This window comes from Ips typographus, linkage group LG3 (assembly GCF_016097725.1).
Source record: "Ips typographus isolate SLU linkage group LG3, UJ_Ityp_2.0, whole genome shotgun sequence".
In the NCBI taxonomy this organism is placed as follows: domain Eukaryota; kingdom Metazoa; phylum Arthropoda; class Insecta; order Coleoptera; family Curculionidae; genus Ips; species Ips typographus.
The window spans coordinates 5,392,349-5,415,301 of record NC_138424.1 but is presented as its reverse complement, the minus strand read 5'-3'; the positions used below and the strand labels follow the sequence as shown (position 1 = coordinate 5,415,301).

Genomic DNA, 22,953 nt, shown 5'->3' with positions numbered 1-22,953 from the left:
TAGGAAACTTACCTAACAATTTGCGTAGAGAGTGCATCAGCCCCACTTTATTGTCAGTAATGTATTCCAGCACCTGATCGTTTTCCATAAACTTTTTGGCCGCTTCCAGTTTTTGAAATTTTAACGTGAAGCACTCATTTCTGGTATCCCTCAGTTCCACAGCGGTTGACTCCTTAGACTTTTGGTACCTCACCGACTTTATTATTACATTCTGACATAGGATTTCCTGGAAGCAATTATTTTCGGCATGGTTCACGCAATATTCAAACTCAAATATTTACTCGTTTTCCAGTTTTGATTTCGTATCTGATGAGAGCCTCGTTTTCGTAAATTAAGCATTCGTCCTTCACTTTAAATAATCGGCTTGACGGGACGATATATCTGGGCGGAAAATCTACTTTGACTAGGCCACGAACCTCGAAGTTTTTCAGGTGGGTGGTACTGAAAATAAACAAAAATGCTAAGTTGTGACATTTTGACCCTGAATTAAATACGTAAGTACTTGTGCATCTTATTTTAGAAGTGGGATTGAAGATTCAGAAGAAACCGACAAAAACTGCAAAAAGCTGATAAAGGAAAGAAAGAAAACAAATCAAAAAAGTCAAAACCGTAACTTAGAAGAGATTAAAACCAGCCAGGACAGCAAGTTAGAGGAAATTAAAGCAAACGAGATAAGTCCAAATCAATTTGAGGCCAAATTAGAAGAGTTGAAGTCAAGACCAGAAGTTCGATGACATAGATTGTGTTATTAATGAAATGAAGAGCGAAATGGAAAACTTGGAAGAAAAAGTTACCCATACCATTGAGAAATTTACTGGAAGAATAGGGGGAGTAGAAGAGACTGTCCAGGATTTACGAAGGAAAGTTGACAAACTGCCAGAAAAAGCCAAAATAGTCAAGACCTCGTGGCAGGTTGAAGCTGCTGCAGAGACAAACAGTTGGACATCAAGTGACAAAGCCACTACCATGGTTTTGTCCTTTCGAGAAGAAGCCGTGGAAGTTCTGCCCTAGATGATAGTCATTGTAGAAACTACGACGACTTGATCCAGCCCTTGGAAATGAAGTTTGGAAACCAGCACCACAAGGAGCAAGTTTACGAAGCACATCTATCAAGCAGTTATATTGCCTACGCCTTGGAGTTTGAAGCGGTAAAACAAGTGTCACCAGGATATGCAGAAGTGCGCCAAATTAGAACCTGTACACCCAATTACGGGAACTGTTATGGTAATCCAGACCACTTAATCACCCAGTCAGAGTTAAATTGGCAACTGGAGACCTTGCAAAAGGAGTTAATGGAAATGTGGAGTAAAGTAAAGAGGCAAAACACAATCGTAGTGCGCAAACGAAGCCGTTTGCTCGTTCTTTTGGATGCTGACACTGTGGAGAGAAAAGGCACATACGACCTCAATGCCCCAAACCCAGAAGAATACAAATGTGGGATAGGACAAGACAAGTTAAACAAAATTACCAAACATAGCCGTCTACACGATTCGTAGAATGCTGAAACTGTGGTGAAAAAGGACCTGCCCCAACCAAAAGGAATGTTGAACCAGGAAGGAGAAGGACTAGCCAATGTTCATCAGAAGTAAAAGCTGACTGAAAATTATCATTCACCTTCAGTTGTTAAGATAGCTCGTCTTCAGCATGACAACACTAGCTTAGTAGTAAATGGCAAGGTTTGCGGAAGGAATTGTCAAATGGTTGTCGACACTGGAACTTGTTTCACCATAGTAAGACCAGACATAGTGAAGCATTGCAGAATTAATGATACCGGAACAAAGTTTGGGAATCCATGAAGCTAAAATCAAGTTTGGACAGCATGAATTCAAACATTTGGTTCTCGTAGCCAACATATCCGATGATGTACTGTTGGGTCTGGAACTTATGAAGGAACATAAATTCTGTTTGGATTTGGAGAATAGCGTCATCAAGACTAATCGAGACAAGTTTAGTGTGAAGATGGTCGAACAGGCAACAAGAAAGGTTACATTGCAAGGAAATGACTTGCCCAGAACCATGGGGGCCAGAACGGCTTAAAATGGCTGAAACTGAAGCGCCGTGCAGAAGAGTGGTTTTAGGGACACAGAAAATAATGGAAAGGAGTAGGTACCTGTTGAAAAGACCGCTGAACAAGTTGGAGGAAAGAACAAGTTTGGAAGAAGTCATCACAAGGCACATGTAATAGAATCTAGAATTTTGAAACGGAATTTGCTTCAGCTTTATATTTCTCAACTTTTTCCTACATCTTATAGCTTCGCTGTTTTATTTTCAAAAAAAAAGGCTAAAAGGCTAAAAAAGCTATGCTGCCTTTTTTTGCCATAATTTAAATGTGTATAGAGGGAACTTACCCAGGGAATTTTCTTCCTGCCACATCAAAGTCCGTTGTTTTTGACCTGCGATTCCTCCGGATATCCGGATCATTCCGTATTGCCACTGCGTCATCGATGGGGAATTTATTGAACTGAGGTCGTGGGGATTGAGCCTTGTTGGCATCACTGAAGGTTTTGAGAAGTTCCTGGAATAAAATTTAATAGTTGAGTAAAAGTAGAAGTACTTTAATCATCATCACTATCCGATCATCACTTCTCAAGCATAAAATTACACATTGAAGCAGTAATAGATTCAAGTACATTAACACTAATCACCATGAAGGCACTTTTTCAGGTTGAATGAGTTGGTAGAAAAAAACTTACAATTAAGTAAATAGCCTGACGAATGTCACCGTATATTCGTTTAACTAAAGCCATCAACACTCACTTTTGATACAATTAGAAAATAACCACATCTAAGTCCTAACAATACGAACAACACCCGACAAAATGATTTGCATGTTAATGCTAGTGACGTCTTTGGTACCATGTGTGGTGCTAACATAAAATAATAATTACTATGACTCTAGCAGACACAGGAACTACCAAATTTGCATGGTGATGGCCAGAGCTAACAGGATTATCCGGCGGTTTGTTGTTGTAAATTCCTTGCACAATCCAATTGATTTGACCCTTATTTCTATATTACATCAGTCGAGATGATCTATAAAATGTACAAATTAATTGCAACTTGAGGTGACCTTGCACCACTTAACGGCAAGTTTTACCCAACGGGTTAAGATATTTACGTTATTGTGACAGTTATTATGGGTTACATTAAAATTACCGTTGGTTGACTAATCGTAACCAGCTTTGTTCTGTATGGTTACATCACGAATGTAATTATAACACCGTAATGAATTAAAGCATTGCTTTATTGAAGCGGTTATGAGTTTAATTTAAAAGTTGATAATTTGCCACAAGTATGTTTGGCATTGTTTTATAAATTAATACCCAACACGATAAAATACGTTATCATCAAAATATTAATTCTTCCTTTTGCTTTTCCTAAGATAGTCTACAAATAATTATAAAACCTCTCTTAAATGGTTCTAAACAATTTATTGTTACTATCTACAGGGTGATTGATGGTCGATGGTACCTTGTATGTATACCAGTTTTTTCAGAATTTGATTATGACTCCTCTTGATCTAAAAATCTCTTCAAATAGTCTTTTCAAACCTTAAACCACAAAAATGTTGTCAAGTTTATTTTTTTCTAACGTTTTCCTATATCTAATTTAAAAATAATATTAACTATTATTGATTTAGGTACAGGAACATGACATACTATTTTATTTAATTTGAATTTTCAAATTTGTTGTTCCGCAACATTTTCAGGTTTCGACCTGCATTACTTGTGGTCACGTGACTAAAATTTTGACAGCGCTAATATGGCGTCCCAGATAATTTTCAAGTTCAAAACTGTAGTTATTCGGGTCACGTAACTGTTTGGACAATTTAAAAAACATAATTTTTTTTCTCCTGTTGACATTTGAATTTTGACAGTTTCAAATTAAATTTTTTCAGGGTCATCTGACTATTTTACTAAATTTAAACGATTTTCACGATTAAAATTGTATTTATTAGGGTCACGTGACTGTTTTAATCAAAATGAATAGAATTTTTTGACAGTTGCCACGCTTGTGACAGATCAAGCTGCGTCGAAAATTGACAGCTACATCTCACATCTATCATTGCCCAAAGTGACAGCAAAACTATAAAGAAACTCTGATATTTGTTTAACCCCATAGAAAGTTTATTGCAATCATTTTATAGGTTTACGAATATGATTCTGACAGTTTTGACAAATGATTGTTAGCTTGACATTGATATTCGATTTCCCATTACCTTAACAACTGTCAAAATTGTATTCATAAAGCTATAAAGCGTTATTCAGCTAATTTGTACTCATTTGCATTGTTTTCAAGTATTTTATATATTCATAGCTCTATGAACAAGATTTTTGACAGTTGTCACGTTTATGACAAATCCAGTTGCGTCCTAAATTGACGGCTGCATGTCACACCTGTCAAAATCCAGCCCAAAATGATAATAAAACTATAAAGAAACCCTGAAAGTTGATTAACCCTATAGAAACTATAATAAAATCATTTTAAAGGTTTATATTGTGATTTTGACAGTTTTGAAGTATGGTGGTTAGTTTGATATTGTCATTTGACCTTAAAATCTGTCAAAATTGTATTCATAAAGATATAAAGCGTTATTCAGCTAATTTGTACTCGTTTGCATTGTTTGCAAGTATGTTTTATACATTTACAGCTCTATGAACAAGATTTTTGACTGTTGCCACGTTATGACAAATCCAGCTGCGTCCAAAATTAATAGCTACATGTCACATCTGTCAAAATCTAGCCCAAAATTACAATAAAACTATAAAGAAACCCTGAAAGTTGATTAACCCTATAGAAAGTATATTAAAATCATTTTAAAGGTTCTAGACAGTTCTAAAGTATGGTGGTTAATTTGAGTGAGTGAGTTTTGACAGTTATGACAGCTGTCACGTGACGCAAGCAAAGTATTAAAGTGTTAGTTAACGTCCTAACTGTCAAATTTGGCTCTATGGACCTTTAAACACCACTTCTAGTGTCATTCCTCAAATTAGCAACTACTTGTAATTTTATAGTTTCAGGTTACTGGTGAACGGTTTTTGACAGTTATGACAACTGTCACGTGACGTAAGCAAAGTATAAAAGTGTTTCTTCACGTCAGAACTGACAAATTTAGCTCCATGGAGCTGTAAACACCACTTACAGTGCAATTCCCCAAAGAAACACATCTATTTTATACTCTCAGGTCAGTGGTAAGTGAGTTTTGACAGTTATGACAGCTGTCACGTGACGCAAGAAAAGTATTAAAGTTTCTTAACGTCCCAACTGTCAAATTTGGTTCTATGGAGCTTAAAACACAACTTCTAGTGTTATTCCTCAAATTAGCAACTATTTGTAATTTTATAGTTTCAGGTTACTGGTGAACGGTTTTTGACAGTTATGACAACTGTCACGTGACGTAAGCAAAGTATAAAAGTGTTTCTTCACGTCAGAACTGACAAACTTAGCTCCATGGAGCTGTAAACCACGAGGTAAACCACTTACAGTGCAATCCCCCAGAGAAACACATCTATTTTATACTCTCAGGTCAGTGGAGAGTGAGTTTTGACAGTTATGACAGCTGTCACGTGACGCAAGCAAAGTATAAAAGTGTTCCTTCACGTCAGAACTGTCAAATTTGGCTCCACGTAGTTGTAAACACTATTTACAGTGTGGTACCTCCAAGATACACAACTACTTGGCATTTTGTAATTTCTAAATAGTTCAAATTCTATTGCCTGAATTGTTGCTTTTGATGTGCATTTATTAGCCTTTTCTTCGTCATTATCGTGATTTCTCCTAAAATTCTTTTGGCATTTTCTCCAAAAATAAGTTTCTGAGAATTTGCCATTTCTCTCAGTCATTCTGTTTATTCTTGTTTTCTAATTTCACGTTAAATTAGTTATAAACATAAAAAATTCGTTGCTTCATCTTTGATTTAATCACGAATCTCAAGAATTCAGGTTTTTATCGCGTTTTTAAATTTCTTTCCGTATGATGGTCTTAATTGATTTTTTACCGCTTTTACTGTGATTTTTAGTGATTGCACAACCGAAGCCACCTTGGCTGGGTGCTTCCTCATAACAATTTCCTGAAAATCGTTGGTTTGTAGCAAAAATTAAAAAAAGAAAGTTGCGTGTTTTGATGTTGCAATTACTAATCAATTTCTCAAAATTGCTTCAATTAACTTTTGGTTCATAAACCGCGCAGTTTATTTTTCTTCAAGGCTGCTCAAGCAAAAACTGTTACGTTTTTACGGCAATTATTCGGTATTATACAGGGTTGATCACGCAACTAGGGGGGTCACTATACGCGGTTTACGCCATATAAAAATGGAAAGTTTCGGAACGCGAGAGTGGTCTTCAGTAATGTCACGAATTGCGCTGGTATTTGCGAGATTATTATTCTATTGTGTTTGCTGTGTTTATTGTTTAGCTGGCAGAGAAATTGACGGATGTCGGCCGAATAAAATAATTAGCGGAAACATTAATTTCCGTACAGTGTTGCCTTTGAATTTATTTAATAATTATTAATATAACACTCGAAATTGTTAACTCACCTCCACTACATAAGCATGACGCTGACTTGCCACTTCACACATTTTAACCACTAAAATTCAGTCATCGTACTGTACATTTACATCGCAAATGCGGTGAACTTCAAATAAGCAATAAACCAAACAAGTATGAAAAAATCCCTGACCGATTTATTACAAATTTATTCCAGGATTTTAATTGCAAATGCCTGGATGAAGCTCGACCTATAATTAGATAAAATTATTGGGTCAATGTGTATATATTATAAACAAACGGGCGATCATCTTGTAATATCCCTTCAGTCAACTATCAAAGAAATTCAATCAGTATTATTAACTCATATAGTTCGTTGATGCCTCATTGAGAGTTTAATTGTTTCAAAGAAAATAAACATTATTTACTGTTAAAGTCGAAGGGTAGACCGCCGATAATTTGTTGTACACCAAAATGCCTTTTTGCATACAAAACACCTTACGGTTCTACTTAAAATTCCAGATAGATTTTATGTATAATCTCATATACCTGTATGTTTCTAAGATATTTATCATTTTATGTGAAATTTGACATTTTCAATACCTAAAATACGAAAATTAAAGATTTTATTTTTTTTTGTACTGAGGATGCAAATTTTGCGAAGCGTCGGCTATTCTGTTGAAGTTTCAAAGTAGAACAGATTCAGCTCCCAAAAAAAAAAACACCATAAAATACCTAAAACAATTGTAATATTCGCATATCAGTAAACGCTGTTTTTCTTAGTTTTCGAGTTTAAAAGGTCAGAAATAATGATATGAGGTGGTCAAAAATTGGAATCAAAAAATGGATTTTAAAAAGTATAAAAAGTCAAGTTTTTCAAAAGAAACATCCCTATTTTCGTAATTTCATCTTGTTCCCCGTCTAAAATCAGGAAGTTTGTATTATGATTTTAAAATAATCACAAATAGATGAATTTGTATACTGCTAAAAAAATACAATACATATAACATAATAATAGTTATAATATCATTGTAATACCAAAAATTCAGTCCCCTCTGTGATTAACTCAGTTATTTGATATTTTCACTATAGACACTGTACAAGGTGGTCAATAGAAGATAACACGGCCTACAAATTGGTATACTGAACCACCCTGTAGCTCTTAAAAAACGGAAATGAGGAGTGAAAAAGATCAAAATCAAGTATTGGAAATAATAAATTTTACATAAAAATGGTACATATCTCAGAAACAGATACAGATAAGTATATGACATTATATATAAAATATATCTGGAATTTGAATGGAACAATAATATACAGGGTCCTTCATCTAAAATAAGCGAGTTGGTATCTACATCCGGTATAACCGCAAGTACCACTACCCATCGACTTTGGAAAACTACCAAATTTTCAGAATAGTGATTATTATTGTTTTTCCAAAATGGTCCGCGGCGGTTAGTGGTGAACCACCCTGTATATTATAAACAAACAGGCGATCATCTTGTAAAATCCCATCAATCAAAAAAATCAATAACTTTTAACTCATAGTCCGTTGATGCCTCATTGAGAGTTAAATTGTTGTTAAGGAAATAAACATTATACTGTTAAAGCATAAACATAAATCAGAACAAATGAACAATAAGGCTATCAACTATCCCGGTTTATATGGATTAATCTGACCTAAATATAGTCTTTCAATCGTAAAATTGCAATTTGGATAGTAATATGCATGTTTCAGTGTGATAAAAAGCCTTTAATTAAAGTTATTTTTAAATCTAGTGAGGCAAATAGTTGATTGGCTAATTATTGTGTTATCTTTGTTAAAATTAGACGTTTTAGCAACAAAAATACAGAACCAGCAACAGGGTTGTATTAAAGACAAATTAAATTTTGATTATAAGCTAAACTGCTTTTTAAAAATAATTAATCAAAGAACGGAGGTTTTAGAAAAATAGTCTGTAAAAGAAAAAGTTTGTCGAGAACAGTTTCTGAGATATTGTTATAAACTTTTTTAACAGACTTCTATTATACAGTGCGTTTTTTTTAACGCGCAACATAGGATTTCACGTGTTAAATTTTTAAGCCCATGTTAGACCATGTTATTTTGGAACTACAAGTATAAAACTTGACGGGTGGCTGTTTCGTACCCTGAAGCTTAAGTAAGTTTACCAATTCGGCCTAAAAAGTGTTAAAAAGCTTGCAAAAAAACATATTTTTTCGAAAAGATTTAATCTTTCCATACTCCCTGTATGTATGATAGGTGCTTGTTGTTTTTGATACTGGCACGGCAGGTAGCAGGTAAAATTTGGCGTAGAAAGTAAAACAGGGTGATCATTAATTTTATATCAAGAAAGTTAAGAACAAAAGAAGTATTTTTATAAATGAATTGTTCAAAGTGACCTCCGTTTGAAGCCAAACAGTATTCCAAACAATCATAAAATGCCCTTTTGACGTTCAAAAGATGTCGGGTCGTGATGCAGTCAAAATATGTCACTTTACCTGCTACCTGCCCTGCCAGTATAAAAACAACAAGGAACAACAATGCATACAGGGAGTATGGAACGATAAAATCTTTACGAAAAAAAATGATTTTTTTCCAGTTTTTAATCACTTTTTAGACCAAATTGGTAGACTTACTTAAGCTTCAGGGTACTAAAGACACACCCGTCAAGTTATAGACTTGCAGTTCCAAAATAAAATGGTCTAACATGGGCTTCAAAATTTAACACGTAAAATCCTATGTTGCGCGTTAAAAAAAACGCACTGTATTGTTTTTTTTCTACAATCTTGCGTAAATAATAACGTTGGTCACTTTGACAGATCACAAAAAAGTGACATTTGTTAGTTTGACAGATAAAAAAAATTCTGTCACCTTGACTAGTCAAAGAATGACATCTATCATGGTAAATCCACGTTCAAAACAGTCTAAACACTATTCAAAACATATTATACATCGTTGAATTTTTCAGCCAATTTTTTTTTTATTTTATTGGTTATTGCTCTGCAATTGTTGTGGTGTTTACAATGTTTATTGTTTTTAATAATTGATATGTCCATTTTTTATTGTTTGTTCGTTCAGTCAACACTCGCGTTTTTCTAGTGCAAAACTAGTAAAACTACTGTCCTAGTATTTTATTCTATCAAACGTCATTGAAACAAAAGGTCAATACCAGTCAATACACCAGTTTGCATGTTAAGATGCTGCAAAGGCAACGTTGCGTGTTATGTCTGTGATATGACAACAATGACAGTTTGACATGACAGTTGATCATCAAGTGAATTGTCAATGTCAAATACGTCATATAACCACAAACAAAAATTTGCTAATTTGAAAGTTTCGGAAGTAATACGAAAATTTACAGATTTGCCCAACTCTAGTTTGTTTACATTAAGAACGTTTGCCATTGACACTGTTGACGTAAGGCGGGGTGATTTGACGGATTGACAGCATACGGTCATGGTTGCTCAGATACTATACGTAATATCGATTATTTTCTTCTTCTTTTGGTTCACACGAGTGCGCACATGTATTATATTAGTTTCCCACACTAAGGTGGAAAAGCCAATATTTTATTTTTTGATAACAAAAGTTCTTTCCTAATTTGTTTTATTAATATTTTTGTATTTAGTAATGTGCACAGTATAGGTAATTCCATAATTTTCAGTTAAAGGAAATTCCCGTAGAAAAAAATTATAATCTTATAAGGTGCAAAAAGTGCTTTTCCCGCACTAGACTGATCCTGAGACGAAACTTCAGTTGCTGGAAAGTATCATTTTACGCACGTGTTAGGAAAGTAACTATTTTCAACGTCTCATCAGGATTTGCAGATTAATTGTCATACTCTGTCTGAATGCAATAATATAATCATAAAGAAAGTACAATGTGTCTTATTGTAAATTACCGAGAGGTAAATTTCACGTCAAGTGTATTTTACAATTACAGGTTTTACAACTGTCTAAATATGATTTACCAAATTTTTACAGTTTAAATTATTTTTTATGGTCACGTGACTGTTTTGACAGGCATCAATTGGCCTTTACAGTGTTGCAAGCTCACAAATTGGATTATCAAAGTCACGTGACCTGTCTCGTACAATTTCAACTTTTGCAGCTGTCTAATTTTAATATACCAAATGTTCAACGTTTGGACAATATTTTTTGGCAGTGACGTGACTGTTTTGAACGATGTCAACTAACTTTGACAGTGTTGCAAGCTCAAAATTGCATTATCACCGTCACCTGACGTGACTCTTACAATTTCAGCTTTCGCAACTGTCTAAATTTAATTTATTACGTTTTCGACGTTTTTTTTTTGGCAGATGTCAACAGGCCTTTACAGTGTTGCAAGCTCAAAAATTGGATTATTAAAGTCACGTGACAGGTATCTTACAACTTACAATATCAAGTTTGGTAACTGTCTAAATTTAATTTACCAAAAATGTTAACGTTTAATCTACATTTTAAAGGTCACGTGACTGATTTTGAACTAGCCTTTACAGAGTTACGAGTTCAAATTGCATTATCAACGTCACGTGGGGTGTATTTAAGAATTTCAGATTTTTCAAGTGTCTAAATTTGCTTAAGTAATTTTTACAGTTCAGACTATGTTTTAGGATCACGTGACTGTTTCGACAGGTGTCAACTTGCCTTTACACTGTTGCAAGCTCAAAAATTTGATTATCAAAGTCACGTGACTAATTTCACCCCATTTTTAATATTTTCAAAACGGCTTTCATAATAAAGAAATAACACTGATAAAATGTATTAATTCGTATTATTCCGGATGTAATCGAACTTTAAAACACAATATTAAGTTAAGAGGGCATTTAATTGAATTCGTTATTACCCAAAAACTTTGATACAATTGATCGGTTATCGAAATTCCCCAACTTAAATTCAAATTTGTGACACTCTGTAGATATGACAGAAATGCAATTTTTCCGGTCTTAAGAAGCCTAATAGCAAAGCTGGTTTCCAGTATATTTTCGTTAAAATATCTCAAAAACTGTAGGTACTACATGATATTTTTTAGACATTTAAGTAAGATTAAACTTGTGTGTTAAAAACCTTTTATCGACTTAACATCCACGTGTGACTTAAAACTTAATAACAGCCATTAAACTTGAGATCTCCTATATGAAGATAAACATTTTCCTTCAGGTTCAAATTGCTTACAACCTTGTAGAATAATAACCACAGGTTGCAGCTTCTAATGAAGATTATACTGGTTTTTGATAACGAGCTGAAGAAAACGTAATTAAAAAGCAGTTTAGCAGTGAATTACAAGGTTTGATGGAAATTTAATGCGCTGATTAGACATTTCCCAGGGTCGGTGCCCACATTTCGATATTAAGTTCATCATCAGATTCTTAGTATTTTAATAAGTTTGATTTGTTTTTTAAATTTACTTATGGATGGTTCAAGGGATTTTTTGCATTGTTCCTATTTGTGTTTGATTGATCATAAAAACACACACTAACAACCATAAAACACTGAATGTTTACACAAAAGTTGAAGAATCGAACGCGCTTTCGACACACGACCGAACGAACTTGCACCGGCACCAAACAAAACCCGATTCACACTAAATGTTTAGGTTGATTTTCGTTTTGTTTATTTCCTTTTACAGTTTAGTTTACATCTCCCTCGGACTGATTGCATGGTGCGCGGTCCCTGCCCGAAACCGACCATAAAGACGAACATGCGCACCGTACGAACGCAACGTGCAATGTTTTTTCCGTCACCTCGACGATTTACGATCGCTTTAAACTTTATTAGCAGCCCCAGTTTTTCGACATTGCCGTTATTATTTAACGTTCCGAAGCTCAATTCCATTGGCGTACCCATAAATTATTATTTTTTTTCAAGCGGTCTAAAATAAGCCTATTGTGTACCTGTACTGCCGGCGTAGAAAGGCTATTTCATATCGTAGGAGGTAAAAAAATAATGTCCAGAACTTGATCCAGACTAAAAGCGTTGCATTTAGAAAAAAGCAGATGAAATTAATGCAACACTTACTTTGCTTTGATTGGCTTGTCAGGCTTGACTCTGCAATACAATCCTTTCATGTTCTTATTCTGAAATACAGTTTTCCTGAAGGTGTCAGGGCTAAATTTGTGATCAAATTCAAAATCAACATAAACAAACGGACTGACACAAAAACTGATTGACACAACACGGCTAATACGATAACAACCACCGCCCTCTGTACAAGAAAGCCAAGAAGGTGCATGCCAAAAATTCCAATATGGCCGAAATACTGGTTTGACAGTTTGCATTTGTTTGTATTGTGGAAATTGAGTTTTTCGATGATTAAATTAATTTTTAAGGTTTAAAGTCAAGACTTGGGATTACTTGCCAAAGTAATTTTTGTTTGTTGTTTATATGTTTGTTGTTCTAGTGAAAGTGTAGTTTGTGTTCATTTTATTGTGTTATCACTATTGTTATTGTTCCTTCATTGTTCTATAATTTGTTGTTGGTTTTTTAACTTAAATTCTATTGCCTCTACAATATGCCGTCCACTTGTTGTTTGCCAAATTTCTAAAAGCAATTTGGTGAAAGGCCCAAAAGTGTCAGTCTTTTACTTTCCAAAAGACCCTGCTCGAACCCAACAGTGGTTGAAAGCTTTGAACTGGAATGATTTTACTCCAACACAATACTCAGTGGTAAGTACAATATGCTTTCTCATTCAGTAAACTTATTGCCTCTTACATACATAGGTGTGTGAGTTACATTTTGAGGCCGCCTGCATTTTGAGAGCAACAAAGGTTTACTCTGAAGAAACAGGACAGCTTTTAGAAGTTCCATTGGCACATTTACATTTTAAAAGAAAGGTCTTGGTAATAATATAAAACCCATTTACCAGTTTTGCTTACCTAGCTTCAAGGATTTCCAAATTTTCTTTGATTGAGCAGTTTTCACATTAGTTTGTTGTACTTTCCAGGACAAAAGGTTCTAACCAAACTTGCTTTGGCTGGACTTTATTGGGTATAAAAAGCCATATCTATACATATCTGGATCAGGAATGAAGCGTTCTTTGATTTTTCACTCACAACAACTTAATCAACTACACGAAAAAATAAAAAAAAACATATTTTCTACTGCATCTGCATAGGTTTGTGTGCAAAACAAAAACCGCTAAATGACCGCTAACGCCGCCATTAAAAGTGACATTCTAGGCTTTTTTGTACAGAGGGCGGTGCATGGCACCCTTAAAAATTATATTTTGACAAATGACAGTTTACGTCACATTTCTACCATTAACCTTAACTAACTAAGGCAGTTAAAGACAATTTTCAAAATTTAACAATATTCATGGAATTTGTTACGCCACTGCCTATTATGATCATGTAACTATCGCGCTTACATGTTGATGTTTTATTACCCATGTTGCGTTCTTAAAGTTTGGAGTTACGCATTTTCTACAGATTATAGGAATTCAAGCTGGTTCCGATCAAGACAGGCTTGATTTATCGTTCGGTTTCTGGGTTATTTGAGCTGGTTAAATGTTTAAGCCATAAATGAAGCCCCGAAGAGTCGCTGTCGGGCTTTGGTTTACACGCACAATCAATCATTGAGCAATCAACAAACTTATGTAATTACTCCTAAATGAAAAAATAAAATAAAATTGTTACTAAACTACAGTTAAGAAGTGACAAGATAACGGGACAATTTTCTATATTTTTTTTCTTTATATTGGCATTATCCGTGTTATTTGCGTATTACATTAACATCTGCCATTTTGCTTCATTCCATACGCGGTTCAGCCTTTCCAACGCCATAAAATCCCAAGCAAACAAAGACTGCAAATGGATTTTCATTCTGCTAATGTTCCGATTAAGGACATGTACATTTATGTCAAAGGCCTGAGGAAAATCCCGAATTAGGTTTATTTATTCAGGTAGGTCTAAAAATATCCGGTATAAAAGTCTATCTTGTATAGGTAACGGAAATAGAAAGAGAGGAAATCTAAATATTGACAAACAAATGAAAAACTTGTCTAGTCTTTATGACCTATTAATTAAGTAGTAGTTTAGTTTGATTGCTGTTTATAAATTGCATTTGATTAATTTGTAATAAAATATTAAAATACTACCAATAATAGTTGAAGAGTCACTCTGTAGTTGTCAAAATACTTAAGAGTTTCCAAACTTTTGTATAGAAGCAGTGTTGCCAACCCTTAAATAAAATAATTTTTCAAAAAGTGTATTGAAAAAGTTGCCTAAATTTGCACTAAAGTTCTCCAATTTGGTTGAGTTTTTTTTAAGTTTTGCTTTAATTCTTAATTATTTTTAAGTGTCTACTTAAAATACTACTATGTAGGTATTACATTTACTTAACATGGATTTGCTGATCTCAAAACAAATAATTTTGTTCTTAGATTTTTAAAACATGCTTGTCACAACTCATGAACCTATAAAATTTAATGATTTAGAACTGTATCCCTTTTGAGCAAGATTTTTTATTTTTTAGCTTCATAGAGTGGTATTTGACAGTTTGCAGTACATATGGAGAAAACAGCCTTATGTCACATCTATCAAATTCCTGCCCATGGAGCTCTAAAAACCAGTTAATGTGAATTTTAACTGTTCGTACCAGTTTTAAGAATGTTTTGTTATTTTATACCTTCATGGAGAAGATTCTGGTAGCTTCAAAATTTATGACTGATTAAATTATGCTCAAAATAAACAGATAAACAAATTTCTATTCGTAGACCTATAAGCAAGCATTTAATATTTTTACAGCATGTAGAACCTTCTCAATTTTCCCAACTTTTGACTACACCCAGTAGATCCTACCTTAAAATTATTTTGTGGCTGAAAAAAACCTAGAAACTACCCAAATTTGCTCTCCTGAAAACGAATTTAATGTCCAACATTAAAATAAGTATATATTTTGAGAATATAAAAAAGAAACTCTAAATTTTCTATCTGTTCTGAGATAACAATGATAATGCATCGAATTTCTAACACCCTGTCATTATTATTTCATCAATAATGACACCTATTAAGGTCAATTATCTAAGAAATAATGCCCTCGGGCGTTGGCATAATGGCCTCAGGTAAGGACTACCCTATCGACCTCATGCATTATTGTCCTTATAATGCCCTTGGTATCTTAACTACTATATATTATTACGTAATGAAAATTGTACTGTTTGAGCAAAACTGTTTTTGGTGTTTTTTCGCAAATATAATTTAAATACGGTGGCTTTTAATACGGTGTTTTCACCTATTGATTGGAATGCAGTTACTGTACGCACACACGTTAAAAAATCCCACTTTCGCTAATATAATATGCCACATTCAGCGACCCAACATTGTTTCAATAAAAAAGAAATTTAACTTATATGCAAAGTTTGGTCACGTTGTCTTTATCCGTTATTTTGTTAAAACGACCAAAACATTGATTAAATATTCTATACAAGGTGTTCAATACGATCAAAGGTATCGATCGATATAAGAAAAACTAGAAATAGGAAAGTTTTGGGAATTTTTTATAAAAATGTTGTTAATGTTATGACACTTCCGGTTATACCGGAAGTAGGCTCCAACTTCCTTATTTTTAAGTGGAACATCCTGTATACTATTATTAAAAGAAAACAAAGAAATTCATGAATTTATTCATGAAGCTGCTTCAAGAACGATTTTTTTCAGTGTAAAACAAAATTTTATGTTAAATTTACCTTCAAATTATTTTCTATCAAATTTTTTACCGAATAGGACTCTATCATATCGCCCGCTTATAACGCCCTGAAACCTTTTTTAATATTAGCAATGGCACTTTTATTCTATCATGCCATAAAAACTACGTATTCCCTACCTTAGAATGCTCTTAACTGTTGAGGTAATAAACTTTCGTTAGCTTTTACTGCATTTTCTTTACTATTTTCTAAAACTTCGTCCAACTTTTGCCATTTTCGGTAAAGGTATACCTTACTTTTCAATGCCAGAAACAGTAAATAATTGCTGAATTAGGTGAAACATAAAACATTGTATGCACCACAAACGTTAGGAACATTATGTTCCCTCTAACGCCCTTGGTACATAAATAACTATAAAAGTAAGTACGAACTTTGCCTCCATTTAACTAAAGCTCTACCAACTGTAGTTTCTTAGATAGCAATGCTAATGCATCAAATTTGTAACACCCTGTAGCAAAAATATAAAAACAGATTTGTCTTGTTAATCTCTTATGTGCAAGTGATCCTGAACAACCGGGATTTTCTGTTAACATATCTAGCAATAGTTAATCATACCTACAATGTGACTAATTTTGATACTTTTTATACGTTTTCTTACACAATATGGTGAAGGCGAAATGCTCGCCCGCCAACTGTCAAGAAAACCCGCACAAGCTTTACTGTTAAATAATAAAATGTGGTTAAATTCATGGGCGTAACCTCAAAGGAAGCTTCAAAACATTTGTTATTCACCTTATTAATAAACATGCGAATAACGATTGTGTGAATTTCTTTGAAGAAGTTATACACACTGGAAAACCAATGTCTACAGTTAGTATTCTTAAAAGATATTTTGAAACTTATTAAAAACTACAGATTTCCATTTACGACCAAGACTTTTGGCACAATTGACCAGTGGATTTGTTAGGTTGTGTTCATTTTCTGGAAATTTCGACGTATATAATCATTGCAAAGCCATTTGTGAGTTAAATTAAATTTTCAAACTATTCTTATTATAAAATTCCAACTTCATAATTATGTGAAGACCCTTGACTATTGACACTGTTGACTAGTGTTCTTCTTAGGGAAGCTTTACCAGCTTTTTAGTTCCAGTACTTTCCTTCTTCAATTAAGAATATTTTTATTAACCATGAGTGAAAATGAAAAACTGCTAAGTTTTATAAGTTTCTCAGTCGAATGCTAAAAATTGACTTTCTCTACAGGATAGTGAGAAAAAAATCAAAATTTTACACTTTCAGAACAAAAGTTCTAGCAAATCAACTCTAAAGGCTGACATGAAAAAAGTATCACCCTGTGAAATTTCATCATTTTCAGACTATCAAAATATGCAATTCATTAAAGGTAACTTAAGGAAAATTCAATTATATCGTCCGAAAAAGCGAAAAAATCGTCCACAAAAGCGTTAAAAGTACTAAGAAAAATTCATAACTTTGACACCCTGAATCTAAAAAAGGAAACGATTTTCGACATATGAATTTTAAAATAAGCTGCTCCCTGTGTATTAAATGATTTTGATCTCAACTATTTTCTAAAACATCAATAAAACACTGATTTTTTCATAAATAGTATACTGGGGTAAATGTATACAGGGTGTATGGATTTGCGATGTTTTGACCGGAAAACCCAATTTGTTGGCTAGTTAGGATAATACTAGCATACATAATTTGGTCAATCATTTTAACACAATCTTATAAATTCAATAAATTCGACTTTTTTACTTTTTTTTTTTGGAAATCGCATTGAAATTTTGAAAATATTGTATCTCCGCCATTTTTGTACTTTCAGCGACTGTAAAAAGCTCAAAATATTCTTCTTGAACTGCTCTTTCACCACGATGAATATGTACAGGATGTTCAAAAAAAAAAACAAAAAGGAGATCAGTTAATTTTGAAAGTAACGCTCTACCAGTTGTGACTGCGTGTTTCCTGTTCTGAGTGGGTGTAAACATAGTCCACAGTGTACATACAGGAAGTCATTCTGAACATTTTTAGTCTTCTGCAAAATTTCTGTAACTCAAACCGTTTTCGAGATATTCGACTTTTTTTTGGAAATTGCATTGAAATCCATTTTTTGTGATTTTAGCGACTGTTTTTTTGATTTCTCTCTCTTGCCCCTTAACTGCAGTCTCGTGCGGGAAATTACCACTTTTCGCACTTAGGTAAATAACAAGCTTAAAGCAAGTGCATTACTGCTATTATACACTTCAGTTGAATTATTCTAAGTAAAGACGTATCACTAAACTTAAAATTACCAAAAAAATACATCCAAATGCATTACAAATTATAATGCAAAGTAATTCTAGGAGAATGTCCCATCCAAATCTGAGAATTTACTGCTCTTAAGATAAAGCTAAAGCAAACGTTATACGTGATGTAAAGATGAGTTTCCACACTGTAACTTACAGGACGATTCAATTACCACACTGATTTGTTGTGTTTACGTCACATCATTACAACACGCCCGGAGAAAATCCGGAATTACAATAATAGATATTAGTCAAGTGTTTATTTCTTAGAGTAATTAACGGGTGAAAGTTTTTTGGTGAATTGTGTTATTCATCTTCAATCTTCACACACACACAAATAGTATTATAAAATCCCACACGTTGGTTTGCTGGTAAATTACACTTGAGACGACCTTGCTTCCGCAGGAATAATTTATTTCCCACTTGATTATTATTATGATACAGCTGTCCTTTTCTAAAATTGCAAAAACATTGTAAACTAAACGCTTCCAAGTATAATGTTAAAATTTTATTTATTGATAATATGATCAGCTTTATCTTTGGTTCACCGACCCAAGAAGGTGATATCGCAGTAGAAATTTACATGCATTTCATACATGTGTAATTGGGTGTTTTCTGATGTAAATTTCATTGTAAATGGGATCGAAGTCAGCTTGGCTAGTCTAAGGCTCAGTTGTACAATGATTTTGAGTTTAAAGACTAGTTAGCCAGAAGAGAATTGCCAACAATTTTTCAAGAAAGAAATCTACTTTTATTGAACAAAAGATTTGCTTTAGAACAAATAAGAATGGGTTTGGAATCACAAAAAACTGTTCTCCGAAGTATGTCGTGAATAGAGATGGAAAATTCTCAGAAATTTTATTTTTGGAGAAAAAATTGAACGAATTTTAAGAAAACTCAAGCAAATGATGAGGAGAAAGCTAATAAATGCACATCAAAAGCAACAATATAGGCAATGTAATTTGGACTATTTGAATGTGTTTCTTGGAGGAAACACTCTGTAACTAATTTTTACCTATGACGAAATTGATTTCGTTTCCAATTCTTGCTTGATCAAAGTATATTAGATGGAGATCATCGCGTAGTGCAGTGTTTATACAGTTTTAAGTATAAATTCCAGTTCATCTAGAATATCATCTGCAATAGTAAACACATCAAGTAATGCTATTGAAAGTCTTCTTCTTCCTCTTATTCATATTTAAGATCTCGCGATCTGTTAGTTTTACAGGTTTCTCTGGATCATTTCCTGGGAGGTGGACTGCCAGCTGTCCTTCCATCTCTTAGGTGGTCTTCCGGGTGGTTAAAATTTATTTGTGCAAATTAAATTTGAAGACAATACCTACTACAAGATTCATGTTTTGATTGTGGCATATTGTGGCATAACTGACAGATCAAAAGAAGCGTAAGAGAATATTTTCGGTAAATAACTGAGAATTTAACGAAGATAAAAGATTAAAACTTCTGAGAACATTTGCAAAATAAAATTACCGATAATTTACCGTTTTCCGTATAAATTCTTCGTGGTGAAAATTAACTGACAAACTAATGTGTGTAAACTGTAAAGTGCTGTAAAATTTGAGTAATACATTTAATCTGACCGATTTTAAATGGGAACGGAAGTATGCACGTCATTCCGTTCCGGGGAAGTCCTTTTACATTAACCGAATTGTTTTCTGAGTCAAATATTTTTGGCCTTCAAATATAAAATAAAATAAATGCATTATTAAGTACTGATAAAGCAGTTTTTTTAACAGAATTTCCAAATATAGGATGATGTCACAAAGTCAAGTTGAGTTGGCAGCATTGAGCAGTATTGCCAAATTTATGTTTTTTTCCTAGTTGCTTATTGTCACCACACTCTATTCATGTTTCCTGTTTTAAACTCCTTGCTGAACATTTTCCTTTGTTTAACCTTTTTGAGTTTTACTGCCGCTTACCACTGTACGACTATAGTAAATATTTAATTATCACACATTTTTATATAGAAAATTTGGAAAAAAGTACTAGAGAGGGAAAAACATTTGACAACGCTGTAACGGGGATAATAAAAAGTCTCTAACCTAACCTCTGTATGGCGTATCGTTAGCAATAGTAGTAAACAGTATTTAAGTCACCCTGTATACAGCGTTTACAGCGCAATTTCGAAAATATTATTGGTTTAATTTTTCAGATATTTTAAAAAAAACTTTGATTTATATCATAAACGGTTTTACCTCACTAGTAACTAATTATTACTGCACTAGTTTGGTATAATAATTGCTCATTACGTAATCCAAAGTAAATTATGAAATTAATCATTACCACCATGTTACTCGCTGATAAAAGCAAATTTTAATAAATTATTCCCATTTTTATCAATAGAACTAGAATTGCACTTGTCAGTTCTAATATCTGTCAATAATCAATTTGTCAAAAAAAAAAAAAAATTGTTGTAAGATTGAAATGATGAAAATATATTAACAAATTGGGATATGTACTGTTATTATCAGATATTTGTCGAAATCCGAAATACGGAAAGTGTTACTTTCCCGCACTCTGATTAAATAAGTTCTGAAGCATCATCAGTCATGTACTGAAAAGGTTCTTTCTGCACCTGAATGAACATAAACTTTACGATATAAGAATACAAAAATTAGCATATTTAATTTACCCACCCTGATGCAGGAAAAATTGTATAAAATAAATAATAAGAGAATGTAATACTTTATCTACAACTAGCATGATAATGATTCCTTATATAACTTGAGTAGCGTAATGACCGATTTTACTTCACTAGGGCGGTAATTGATTTTGTTACAGTAGTGTGGTGATAATTGTAAAGCCAATTTGAGTTAAAAAATCACTAATTTCTGTGTTGATCGTTTTGATAAAGTATTACGGGTGTGGTATGGCAAATTAATGAATTCGGAACTATAAAAATGCTCATACCATTAGTAATGTAAATATCTATTTCTGCACTTGTGCGGGAAGGACCATATATTTCGGGAACTAAAATAGTGTGACAGCGGGAAAGTTAACATTTACGCACACTCGTAGAAAAAGTTACTTTGCTACTTGCTATTCGTCTTATTTGAGAAAAGTAATTTGAATGCAAAAAAGTAACTTTCTTTACCCTTCAGTGCGGAAACACACTACACACATATACAGTGTGAAAAAGTGCACTTTACCGCACCCCAGTTTGAAAAAGTCTACAAAACTGCCTAACAACAATACGTTTAGAACTCTAACTTACCTAAATTGAGCATTCAACTGCAAAACTTTAATAATTTTTCTAAAATGATATCAATGAGTTATAAGACCTGTTGTAGAGGCATTTAATTAGTCATTAATTAGAAAAAAAAAACCTTACAAGAGTGGTGAAGTTGAATTTGATTATGAGATTAGTATAACTAACCGTATTGAAAAAACAAAAAAAATAATTGACCATCAGTCTAACTTAAAATATTTTTAAAGAAAAAATCATGATAACAATCTAAGTTTGGTGTTATTATGGTTCTACGAGACCGTTAGCACGATTACCAGCGGTTCTTTTGCGTCACTATACCAAAATAACAACCCAAAAAAGACTATCGCCAAAATCACACCGGAAACGTACCAAATTTAGGTACACTTGATAATTAAATTAATGTATTCAGACTTTAGTTAGTACGGTAGTAGCAAAATGTTACCTTTTCTTCAAGAACACAACTTCAAGAACAAATCCTGGACTTCTTCATTTTGAAACACCTGAGTTTGCCAGGACCACCAGAGATGGACGAGCTGAGGAAGAAAGAAGAAATGGATGACAAGAAGAGCCCCTCCGTCAGCGGGGACATCCTTCTCCCAATTCTGGGAACTTCCCGAAAGGAAAAATTCCTGGACTTGTAGCGACTTTCTCTTCCAGACCTATCCTTTTGGTACAGCGATGTGAGGGTAAAAATCAGTAATCTTGCTTGACCCATCTATCAGAGGCCGCATTCCCTGCCAAATAATATTGGCGCGTGGAACTGTCTGTATAATCTTTGTAGTTGACTGGAATTTCTTTGAAATCTTTGGAAAACCTCCTCCTCCAGTTTGAGTGATCGGTTAAAAGGTACGTTTTCGTAGATTGGGTCTTCCAGATTCGTTGATGAGTTAGTTATCGGTTGAAGGTTTTTGTAAATAGCTTCAGGAGGACTATTCTTGAAAGCAGGGAACGGAATTCTCAAGAGAACTGTTGATAGAATGTGAAAGAAGTCCCTGTCACATTCTACAGGTGTTTCTCCTCATAATTCCCTTCCCTCGTTTCAAGAATACGCACCCAGATGTTTTATTTTTACAGTTCTAATATTTGCTAATAATGTCGATTTAATGTTTTCAATAGTTATAAAATAATGGAGATGATTTCATGTTACATTTAAATAGCATTAAATCATATAAACTTTGTCCTGCTTTTGTAAAAGTATTTAATCAGTAAACCATCCTAAATTAGGACAGAACAGATCGGGATAAGCAGATATTTGACGGAATAGTTCATTTGGAGTTGTAATTTTTGCGTG

The 22,953-nt window shown here is 33.5% G+C and overlaps 1 protein-coding gene across 3 annotated transcripts in view; it reads right to left on the bottom strand.

The window, feature by feature from the left end:
* Positions 1 to 22,953, bottom strand: part of LOC145726246 (uncharacterized) — a 39,872-nt gene that overhangs the window by 6,041 nt on the left and 10,878 nt on the right. For all 3 annotated transcript variants that reach the window (XM_081975257.1, XM_081975256.1, XM_081975255.1), the window contains exons 2-4: positions 2,349 to 2,515; positions 282 to 441; positions 13 to 226 (exon numbers count right to left, since the gene is read on the bottom strand). In XM_081975257.1, the coding sequence (XP_081831383.1) occupies positions 13 to 226; positions 282 to 441; positions 2,349 to 2,515 (541 nt within the window). The remainder of the gene's footprint in view (positions 1 to 12; positions 227 to 281; positions 442 to 2,348; positions 2,516 to 22,953) is intronic.